The 12,203-nt window shown below is 41.6% G+C and overlaps 1 protein-coding gene across 2 annotated transcripts in view; it reads right to left on the bottom strand.

The window, feature by feature from the left end:
- The window catches only part of ADGRL1 (adhesion G protein-coupled receptor L1), a 561,888-nt gene that overhangs the window by 373,277 nt on the left and 176,408 nt on the right, over positions 1–12,203 (bottom strand). For both annotated transcript variants that reach the window (XM_069231717.1, XM_069231716.1), the window contains exon 2: positions 6,734–6,916. In XM_069231717.1, coding sequence (XP_069087818.1) covers positions 6,734–6,803 — 70 coding nt within the window. In that variant the 5' untranslated portion in view covers positions 6,804–6,916. The remainder of the gene's footprint in view (positions 1–6,733; positions 6,917–12,203) is intronic.

The raw sequence follows: 12,203 nt of genomic DNA, 5'->3' as shown, positions 1-12,203 counted from the left end.
CCTTTATGTATGGTTCTCTTTCACACAATCATCCATCCACCTCAGTTGGAAACTTCTTCTGGTCAGTGTAGTGTGTATAACCACTTCCTACATCCTGCTACAAGAAGAAAGGCTGCAGTGCCTTGTGCTCTACCAAGGTTTTGGTTATCACTATATCTCCTCGTCTGTTCTTTTGTGAAATGACAATGAAAATATTGGCCAAAGTGACCGGCCATGTCTAGAGAAGTCAAAGCGAGTGGCAAGTGTGCAATTCTGATTACCTTAAGAAGGAATTCAATGAGTTGGTCAGTGCAATCACAAGACTTTTACTTAGCTGATGATGTGTCTGTGGCTCATGTGCTGGTGTGTGGTGGAATTCTCCAGCATGGTGTTACTTTTGTGGTTAGATACTGGGGATCAAAGTGAAAAGGGGTCTGTACCAGTAAGGCAATATCAGAAAGGTAAATAGCAGAGGCGTCATTGCTTTTACTGAGGCCTTCGTTCTCTGCCGCTTCATCGGTTTGATCACAATTTACAGAGCACCACCACCTGCATGGTTGGGAAAAGGTTATAAATATCTCTACTTTCGAAAATAAATTACAGTGAATAAACACGTTATATGTATCAACATGTGGATAACACTTTCATCATTTCTTCACACTACCCATCGCACACTTATTTCGCGAAAGACCTCAAATATCTTTTTGAGCAATATGTGCAAGCATAACCTTCTGAATCAAGGTGCTTCTTCCAGGACTACCTTGAAGAGGACTATGTATGATCTTCCTCCCATGGTCTGCAAAATAATATCTGAACTACCACTCACCGTCTCTGTACTGCTTTAACAAGTCATATCCACTCTTCCATAATCATTGCTTTCTGCATGAATAACTGATACCATCATTTAGTATCATTTTGCCAGTCTGATTAACTGTCTTTAAATAACATGCCCAAGTGCTCAGTCTATATTGACTTCTCTAGATTCCTACCCAGAATTCATCTTTTTAATTTTGGCTGATTATTTTGATCGTGATTACTCCCATAAATTAGCATACCTTGCTTTGACTATCATGTTACAGGAATTTATTTTCACCGTGTAATCTAGAGAATGATGTTATTAAGGGAGCCCTTCCAAGGTACTGAGTGCCCCTACTATGCTCTTCTAGTTGCATCACAGCTCCGATTATACATTTTACGTTGGGTTATACTCGCACTACAAGAATTAAAATAAAATAAGTGCGCTCAATAGCATTATTAGCTAATTAGCTACACTAATAATGAATGATCCAAAGAAGTCTTAGCTAGTTCTTCTAACTAATGTCTATTATCAAATCGAATGCCTGAGAACGTGAGAGGTACCCTGTGCAGTGGCATGGAGTATGTCTACTAGATTACACTGAATTAACTAGCAACTTCTGGCACGCCAAGGCACCGCAGGGATGTATTCTCTAGGGAAAATCATCCACACAGTGCTTTAATGAGAATCGCTGAGCAGGTCTCTTATCATATCGACTGTTAACTGGCAAAATTCCTTAATAGGACATACTCCACGGCAGTCTTAGACTAGAGCTGCTAGAGCCCAGTGCCTTAACTACCAGCATTCAAACAGTTACAGCGTTATTGAGTGCTGCTAGTTTGTGTTCTTTAGTATCCCATGCAAATCACGGTGGTGGGACTTTAAGAGTGCCGTACACTAGCTACCCGCTTAGCTTACACAAGTAGATAATGCTTAGAAACAACACTAACAGCTATGTTAAAGTGCAATTGATTTGTGAGGAGATCCATGACTAACTTAGATATGCTCAATGCTTAGGGTCTGATTTAGATGTTGGCAGAAAGAGTACTCGGTCACAATAGTGACAGAGGCCCCTTTCCACCAACCTGAAGGTCCACCTGCCTGATTTACAGACGGGTGGACCTTTAGTATGTAGATAGCAAAGACCAGGACTTCTCCCTTGCCTACATACCCCTATAACGGCCTGACAGAGTAAGAGTCATTGGAAGTTTAGCAATGTGTCTGCCCACCCGATTCAAAGTGGGCGGACACATAGCCATTTTTCACTTTTACAAACCGCCCTTAAAACTTGGCGGTATGTAAAAGTAAAAACTTTTCACAGGCTCCCATGCAAAGGGGTAATTTTCTTTTTATTTTAAAAAACAAAATCCAATTTCGAGATTTTGTTTTTGAAATTCAAAAATAAAATCAAAGTGTGCTGTGTGGCGGCGTCATGTTGACGAGCAGCAAGGCACGCTTTCATTCCATTTACAAGAACCACTGTGAGGGTCCATTGTTTTTACACAAATAAGTGCTGAACCCAAAGATTTGCTCAGAAGCCTGCAGGTGATGCTACCGAAGGTAGGGAAGCTTAGTACCAAGCAGTCTTAATTCTGTCTCAAGCCTCGTTCATAAACCACCCTACACTCTCTGCCCCTTTATCTCACTTTTGTAGGTTCTTTTTCATTCCTGCTTTTCGTTTTATTACTGTTTTCCTTTTGTATTTTTCTTCCAAGTCTCCCCCTTCCCGATTACTGTCTTTCTCTCCCTTTTTCTTAGTGAAAGTCTGATGATGAAAAATAAGTCCCAAGTCCCCGTTCCCAAAACTGAATGTAGGTGGGCATTTGCGTCTGCAGAATTTTTTTCAGGGGAGACATAATTTTAATGGGGGCTGCGGCCGTACTAGTGCAGGCAGCGTAACACTATGGCAGCCGTAGTGTTACGCTGCACTGTGAGCCTGTAACACCAGGCTGTATCTAAATCCGGGGGGGGGGGAGGCAAGCGCCCTCCCACCTTTCCACCCACTGCAGACACTCATGTAGGTAGAAACACTTGCAACTGCCGGCTCAAATTAAGCACTGGCTATGTTAAGCAATATACTTAATAGACCTTTGTGAAAGACCATGCTGGACAAGTGTTAACTAGTAACAGTGAAAGTTAGTGAATTATTTGTTACCATGTGTGGCAAAAGAGCATAGCTAACTACTTCTGAAATGTTAGTGAGCTTTTACAACCGATATTTATTAACGGGCTGTTATGGAGCAGAATTAATTATCACTACCGGATTCACACATTATCTATAAATGTTCATTAATAAGGGCTGTTCTCGGGAAGAAATCCCAAGTGCTCCCAGGTGTTGCTGCAAACTAGCAATCGTCAGTCACACACACCTGTTTGGAAAAATTATTAATAAGTCCTGCAAATGTATGTACTCAGTGTCGGCAGTTGTTGCAGTCGGCATTTGGAACCTTGGGCGATACAGGCCGTGGTGTCCTTCAGGCTTCCAGTGATACATAATCCCCCCTCGCTGAATGAACCCATTGACCTGGTCCTTTACTGAATATCCGAGATCAGGATAAGCGCATCATCGAGCTACTGGTGCTGCCATTTGTTACCTCACAATTTGTCTGCCTTTGTAAGATTATTTTATGATTTGTCTGCTTTTGCCACGTCAGTGGCTAGTTTACTTTATAATTTGACTGCTTTTGCCACCCACTTCACTGGCTAGTTTACTTTATAATATGTCTGCTTGTGCCACCCACTTCACTGGCTAGTTTACTTTATAATTTGTCTGCTTTTGCCACCCACTTCACTGGCTAGTTTACTTTATAATTTGTATGCTTTTGGCACCCACTTTACTGGCTAGTTTACTTTATAATTTGTCTGCTTTTGCCACCCACTTCACTGACTAGTTTACTTTATAATTTGACTGCTTTTGCCACCCACTTCACTGGCTAGTTTACTTTATAATTTGTCTGCTTTTGCCACCCCCTTCACTGGCTAGTTTACTTTATAATTTGCCTGCTTTTGCCACCCACTTCACTGGCTAGTTTACTTTATAATTTGTCTGCTTTTGCCACCCACTTCACTGGCTAGTTTACTTTATAATTTGACTGCTTTTGCCACCCACTTCACTGACTAGTTAACTTTATAATTTGACTGCTTTTGCCACCCTCTTAACTGGCTAGTTTACTTTATAATTTGTATGCTATTGCCACCCACTTCACTGTTGCCACCCACTTCACTGGCTAGTTTACTTTATAATTTGTATGCTATTGCCACCCACTTCACTGTTGCCACTCACTTCACTGGCTAGTGTACTTCATAATTTGACTGCTTTTGCCACCCACTTCACTGGCTAGTTTACTTTATAATTTGTCTGCTTTTGCCACCCACTTCACTGGCTAGTTTACTTTATAATTTGTATGCTATTGCCACCCACTTCACTGGCTAGTTTACTTTATAATTTGACTGCTTTTGCCACCTACTTCACTGGCTAGTTTACTTTATAATTTGTATGCTATTGCCACCCACTTCACTGTTGACACCCACTTCACTGGCTAGTTTACTTTATAATTTGACTGATTTTGCCACCCACTTCACTGGCTAGTTTACTTTATAATTTGACTGCTTTTGCCACCCACTTCACTGGCTAGTTTACTTTATAATTTGTCTTCTTTTGTCATTAGACTAACTAGTTTATCTTACAATGGGGCATATTTACGTGCCCCTTCTGCTGCCTTAGTGCTGCCATAGCGTCATTTTGTTGACTCTAAGGCGGTGCTAAGGTGGCCTTTCCCCCATGCCAGATTTACAAAGTGGTGCAATGCATGCATTGCGCCACGTTGTAACCTCTTGCACCACATTATGCCCGCGTCAGGCATAATGTATGCAAGGGGACGTTCCCACGCCGGGATTCCCGAAAAAATGGCAGGCTTTAAAAAAACGCACGCATTAAAATCAATGGGCCTCCTGGTGCACTGCTGCACTATCGTCAAAATGTTTTACGCTAGTGCAGCAAAGCACCACAATAGCCTAAAAAATTATGACGATGTTGTGGTAACGACCACCATGGTGTGACGTATTGTAAATACAGGGCAACCATGTTGTCGTTAGTTGGGGCAAGGGCAACTCAAGAGAAGTGGCGCATCAGGACCAATGCGCCACTGTCTCATGAATATGCCCCAATCTGTTTGATTTTGCCATTGTACTGGCTACTTTATAATTTGTCGACTTTTTGTTTTTGTCATTGTACTGGCTAGTCTTCTTCATAATTTACCTGCTTTTGTCACTGCATGGACAAGTTTACTTTATAATTTGTCTGCTTTTGCCACTTCACTGGCTAGTCTGCTTTATAATTTGTCTTCTTTTCCCATTATACTTGCTAGTTTACCTTATGTGCTTGATTTTTCCACTGCACAGGCTAGCTTTCTTTATAATGTGTCTGCTTTTGCCACTTCAGTGGCTAGTTTACTTTATAATTTGTCTGTTTTTGCCACCGCATGGGCTGGTTTACTTCATAATTTGTCTTCTTTTGCCATTACACTGGCTTGTTTATCTTACAATGTGTTTGATTTTGCCATTCTGCTGTCTCCTGTTCTTTATAATTTGTCTGTTTTTGCCACTGCATGGGCTGGTTTACTTCATAATTTGTCTTCTTTTGCCATTACACTGGCTAGTTTATCTTACAATGTGTTTGATTTTGCCATTCTGCTGTCTCCTGTTGTTTATAATCTGTCTGCCTTTGCCACTGCAGGGGCTGGTTTACTTTATAATGTGTCTTCTTTTACACTGGCTAGTTTATCTTACAATGTGTTTGATTTTGCCTTTGTACTGGCTACTTTACTTAATAATTTGCCTGCTTTTGCCACTGCAGAGGCTGGTTTACTTTATAATGTGTCTTCTTTGCCATTACTCTGGCTAGTTTATCTTACAATGTGTTTGATTTTGCCATTCTGCTGTCTCCTGTTATTTATAATCTGTCTGCCTTTGCCACTGCAGGGGCTGGTTTACTTTATAATGTGTCTTCTTTTACACTGGCTAGTTTATCTTACAATGTGTTTGATTTTGCCATTCTGCTGGGTACTTTTCTTTATAATCTGTCTGCTTTTGCCACTGCGGGGGCTAGGTTACTTTATAATGTGTTTGCTTTTGCCACTGTACTGGACAGTGCTATGAGCGAATCACAGCATTTGACTACTGCATCCCTCTCCTAGGCTGTAACTTTCGGATGTGTTTTCAAGGGCACTGCTTGAATAATGGACATGCCTTTGTAGCTGGTGTGTCCAATGAAAGTCCTGAAGGAACGAATCAATGGAAACACTAAAATACAAGCACAGGCTATGAAGATGAGTTCTATTTAGATTAACTGCATCTAAATATAGCCTGTGTGAGACTACTCCCTTCCCTTCTGGACATTCAGTTGATACCCCTGCTTTGCACACGCTTTGATATATATCCAAAGTACATCAGAAAGTTCTGAGTAGGAAACCTGTTAGTGGAAATGTGCTAGCTCAGAGTTTCTTCATCATTTGGGCACATTAATGCTTGCATTCCACTTTGTAAAAGACCAACTGCATCTCGCTCCCTCCCTCAGTGCTCCATGCTTGGTAGGCCTGGATCATATTTACATGAGGACCAGAGAGCGAGAGTGCTATTTTACACCAGAATCTAGATTTGCTCTCTAGAGGCCGAGGCAGTGTTAACAGTTGTTGATCTATTTGACAGGAGCTCAGCATGCACTTCTTTTCAGCAGACAAAAATGTGATAAGCACTAAAGTTGATGACAACTACTGTAGCATTAGAGGGGGGACTAGAAAAAGTCCAAAAGCATCAGTTTTCAGAGGAGACTTTAGTTCCATAATCCACGACTAACCTTTGTCCGTAAATGTGTTGCATTTTTGTATGTTGAGCGCCTGAATGTCGGTTTGATCCAGGTGGCAATACAATGTTATCTGTACTTTCTCGGATGGGCCTTACCTTGTGCTGCAGAAGCGAGCCACACTGTTGCCATGCAGAGCGCCAAGAGTGCATGGATGAAGGTTGCCATGCTGCCCTTCCTGGCTTGCTCTTCCTCACTGTAGGGATGCTCAGCAATGGAAACCAAAGAGGTCTCCAGGCATCACTGATTTGGCTGGGGATTCGGGGTGTCCGACTGGGAGCCTGAAAAAATCAAGGCAAAAAAACATTCAGGAAATGCTAGCGAATACCACCAATCAAATGAGAGCAGGACAATAACTCGATTAAATGAGAGCATAACAAGAATCCAACCAGATGAGAGCAGGTAGTGAACCAGAAGCAATATATTGAATCAGGTGACAGCAAGACTTGATACCAATCCGCCAAGAGCAGGATATTAACCCAATCAGATGACACAAAGACTTAAACCCGTCATATGAAAGCATGAATATAATGAAATCAGATGAAAACTTGAAACTAGTCTGGGGAAAGCAAGGAGTGGCCTAATCAGACAAGATCAGGGCGGGCAACCAATCAGATAAGAATGCAATACTAACCTAATATCTAAGAGAGCAGGCAATTAAACCAATCAGATTAAAGCATGAAATGAACCCAATCATTCGGGAGCATGATAATAAACCAACCAGATGAGAGCAAGTCATGCAACCAATCAAACGAAAGTAAGACTTAAAACCAATCGGATGGTATCTGAACATGTATAAGACGAGAGCAGGAAATTATTAACCCAATCAGACAACAGCTAGACATTAAACTAATTCCAAAGGAGCAGGGCACTGACTCAATCATATGGGTGTAGTCTAAAAGATTATGACATTGAGACATTAGAACAGACACTGGAGAGGCCAGAATTTTCTGAGATGAGAGCAGGACATTAGCCAATCAGAAAAGACCAGGAAACGAACCCAATCTGACAACAGTAAAAAATGAAATCAAACAAAAAGAGCGAGCCATGCAACCAAACTGATGACACCAAAATATAATATCAGAACATGAAAAAAACATGAAACAAACCAGGCAGGCCCTCCTCAGATGATAAGCAACATAGTCAATTCAGTTCAAACTACTACATGATGTGTAATACCATTTCAGCTCTACGTGTATTTTTTTTCTAATTTGCAATTTTTCAGATAGGCTGCACCAAGCATGTCGAACATGAAGTAACAGCTCATCTAATACGTCTTGGGTGATTTATACGTAAACTACCAGACCCATTGCCCAATGTGGCTGAGGGATTAGGAGAAGTGTGATCAACACCTTAAAACAGGCAACAAAAGAGGGATCAGGGTGACAACTGGCAAAGAAAACTAATTGACCAAGAAAACAAACTGCGAAAGACTGAAAAAAGCAGACAACACAAAGTAAGATAATGTTCGGAAACAGTCTAGTATTTTGTAGCAGTCAGAATAATCCCCAGGAGGGTTTCCCCCAAAGAGTGTAACATTTATTTTAGCAATAGTTTGCGAGATGTGTATAAAGGCAAAGAGCCATCACATAGAAAGTACTTGTCTCCACTGACGTTCTTCTTCAACGATTCCCACTTAAGTATACCCGTTGGAGTCTGATATCAGGTGGAGCGTTTCTAAAAAGAAATTTAGAGACCTCTAGCCCGGCCCAAGGCTCAGAAATGCCTGGAAAGACTGGCACGGTGAATGACGGTCCCAGTGTTAGTGGCCATTCAGATGCACCACCATTTTGATCAGTCTGACAATGAAGATGGAGAATAATTTGAGTGGTAAGCACATAAACTTAAAGAACTCAATGATACAATGCTCAAATATTATCCATCCGCACAGCCCAAGCCTAACCGAACAAAACGATAGCAAAGCCTTTAATATAATACCTAAATGTAGAAAGTGGGCAGAGGAACAATTAAAGATGTTTCCTGATCTCAAACAGGAGAAAATAAACCAAACTGACAAAGATTATTACAGTAAAATCGACGAAATGGGCTGCTCTCTAATTTTAAACATTAAATAAGACACCCAAGAAACTCAGCACATTTTATATATTTTTTTTTACATTGGAAAAACAAAAATCTCACAAAACAGGCTTTGATGGTGAAACAGATCTACATATTTAAAGTACAGAAATTAAATAAAGGAAATGAATGTATACAGTTGATCTGGTTGGTAAAATAGGTTGGATTACGTTCTCACATTTTTTACTACTGGTTGGGAAAAACAAATAAAAAATGTGCATTCATTTTTGCTAGCAAGTGGAGGAATATCCTTAACAGTTATTTTCAAACAAGTGTCTATGTAAGAATGTACACCCAAAAACTAAGCTCCGGGGCAACTTTTAGGTGAAAAGTTATTGTATGTCACCTAATTCCGCTGGCAAAACTAAAAATATGCACGACTAGTTATTTTTCTGAGTTGCCGGCTATGAGCTGTACTCAGCGAGAGACTTGCATTCTAACAGGACTGATTTACTATGAGCAAGCATGGTACCATTTTACTCCCACAAACAGTCCGCCAACAATGTTCTTTACGTCACATCCGAGAGGACACCTGTAGAGTACCAGAAGCGACTTCAGCCTCCATGCCTCTGTCTATCAAGTCATCGACTGTTGAGGTGATGTGACAGCTCAGTTTGCATTGTCCTTATACAGAACGGGCCGGCACACTGATGGCCATTCTTTGACTACTCTAAAGACATTTCATCTCTCACCTCAAAGTCAGTCCATTGTCCTGATACTTCTGTGCATTACATCACATGATTGTCGTGTGGAAACAATGGCATTGACTGGATACTAATCATATTATAGGGAATCCGCTGTACTCAAAGCTCAATAAAGGGGTCAGAATTTTCAAAATGTGCTGGAAAGAATCTCACGAAGGACCCACTTTTTCTCCAGCCCCCACCTCCACTAGGGCAGCTATGTTGGCTGCCAATGAGCAGAGGAGTATCTTTAAGACTCTCTTCATCATCTGCAGTTCGATCTCCAGCAGGATTCCATCCTTCCTAAATCGAAAACTCACAATCACGTTCTTCTCCTGAGTCCTTCACTTCACAAACTCGGCGCTGCTCTGGATTTCTCCTTCCCAGAGGATAAGGAAAGGAAGATGTGCTTTTCTGATTGTTGCTCCTAAACGCTAGAACATATTTCCTCTATCTGTGCAGATGACCATGGCTCACCTTTTCCGAACCAAATCTTATTCAATAAGCCTTTTAAAGTTGATTGTTGAGTATCTATTATGGAGTGGCTTCCGGTAGTTAAGTGTCAATAGACCCATTGAGGGGTATATTGCACTTTATAAATAACAGGATTGTAAGGGTGACGATGATGTGGAGGAGGAGGAGGGTAAATATTTCTAAACCAGCAGAGACAGTACTCTAATCATCAGCTGTCTCCATCTGGAGAGGGAGGGGTCTGTCAACATGATCAAGGAGCTGAAAGGATGTGTACCTTGCAAACACAGCAGAGATTACATCACAAGGGCCTCAGTAACTAGGATCTCACTTCCAGAGAACGAAGGGATCCTTGAACTGGAACAGATGGCCATATGGACGTTTCGAAGGTGGACGACAGAGTTTATTCAACTCTTGTGGAGTGGGACAATGGCTTCAATGAAGAAATGGCAGGTGAGGTTAACCTATGGATGAGATTGGAGTGAGCCTTTAAAGTCAGGTTAGGAGACTAAACAAGGGAATATGTGTTCTGGTCAGCTATGCAAAGTCCAGGGGCACTAATGAGAAGAGACAGCAAAGTCACAAGGACCTGCTTCGTAGCATGCAAAGGCCACCTAAATGAGCTCTCTCATTGTGGGGGCCATCCTCTTTATTCTTCATGCGACCATTTTGAGCATTTTGAGGTTGGTGTTCAAGACTACATTTACCACTTGGATACAAAGACTACAAGCTGAGAACTGCTAATTCATATTGCTGTTTCACCCTACCTGACTATCTCGAAATCAGTATTATCATTTTTTGTGTATAGTTTTTGTGAATATTGGAGAAGTTTTATGAAAACTTTTGAACTTTTTTCTTGACCTCATCTGTTTAATAAAGCAAGAAGAATTTGCTGACAATGCGTGTTGTGGCCTTAGAAGGTGAGACTGGAGCTTCATTTGGCAGGTGAGTGTGCAGCACCCTTATGCAAGAAGAGTGTGGGGGTCAGCTTGGCGTGCACATCCTTGACCATCTTACACAGTGAGATTGAAACTGTGCTCACAGGGACAGTTCACAGTACCATCTTACAGTGAGAATGGAGCTCCACAGGAGGTGAATCAACAGCACCATCTTACAAGGGAATTCAGGAGCTCTACACAGTGGGTGAATCTAGGGCTTACGAGGTTAGAAGAGAGCTCAGCTCAGTTGGTAAATTAGTGTACCGTCTTATAAAGTGAAGCTGTAGCAATGCAAAAGAGTCATTGTACCATTTTACAAGACAAGACCGGCAAGAGGTGAGTCAACAGTACCACCTTACAAGGTGAGACCGGAGCTCTGCTTAATCGACTACCCACAGCACCAACTTACAAGATCAGAATAGAGTTTTGTTCAGGTGGTGAGTCTAAGAAGACACATGTCCTGTTCAGGCAGTGAACCAATGGCACTGTCTCCTAAAGTGAGACAAGACCTCTACTCAGTGGGTGAGTAGTGGCACCATCTGGAGTCAGCTGCAGAGCTCAGTGGGCTGGTGCACTGCACCAGCTTGCAAGGTAAGATGGGGACTGTGTTGCCTTGGCCAATAAAGCCATTGCTTTCTTGAACAGGGGCCCAAGGGAAGGGCCCGAATACAGTAATACATCAAGGTGTGGCTGTCACTTGAAAGAAGGAGACAGTTCTCTTGAGCCAAAAAGCAGCTGAACAATTATTTTTAAAGAAAACAGTCACTTGTCAAGCATGAGAATCTCAGAAATAGCAAACATTTTGTACAGCCTTTACTCTCACCGTGTGCTGTTCCTAAACAGTCTTGCTTGAACTAGCAGCTTTGACATAAATAGATGTCTCGTCTTTCGTCAACCCACCAAGGCATTTGCTCTGCAGTCACTTGGTCGTCATATAGAGTTTGTTCAGAAGCTAATGTCTAGAAACAGGGATATTGCAAAGAGAGGTTTTTCATGTAGCCTATGTTACCAGTTCTGCTATTAAGCAGATCATTGCCATCTAAATTACATTTCCAACAGCACAAGCAATGCTCGCATGCATCTGTACCGTGAGGATTTCTCGGTTGGATTACGCATATATGAAAGCTGTAAACGACAGCTAAGAGGTAGTAGTTAGGAACAAGTAAGCTTGTTGCTGTCCCAAAACTCATTCACGGAAAACAGACTCTTCTTCCTTACTACTCACTTACCATTTATTTGAGAGACCTAATTACTATCAACACGACCTATGAAAAGGTAGTCGGGTGAATCGGTCTGTAATAAGGATACCTGCCTGTTACTTGCTGAACAACCTTACCAAGCTTTACGTGAGAAAAAGGCCTCTGTGGGTGTACCACTGGTTTCAGTGTGTGAGCAGCCTC

The sequence above is a fragment of the Pleurodeles waltl genome, chromosome 4_2 (assembly GCF_031143425.1).
Source record: "Pleurodeles waltl isolate 20211129_DDA chromosome 4_2, aPleWal1.hap1.20221129, whole genome shotgun sequence".
Lineage (NCBI taxonomy): Eukaryota > Metazoa > Chordata > Amphibia > Caudata > Salamandridae > Pleurodeles > Pleurodeles waltl.
Note: the sequence above shows the minus strand (reverse complement) of the source record. Positions and strands in the feature narration are given on the sequence as shown.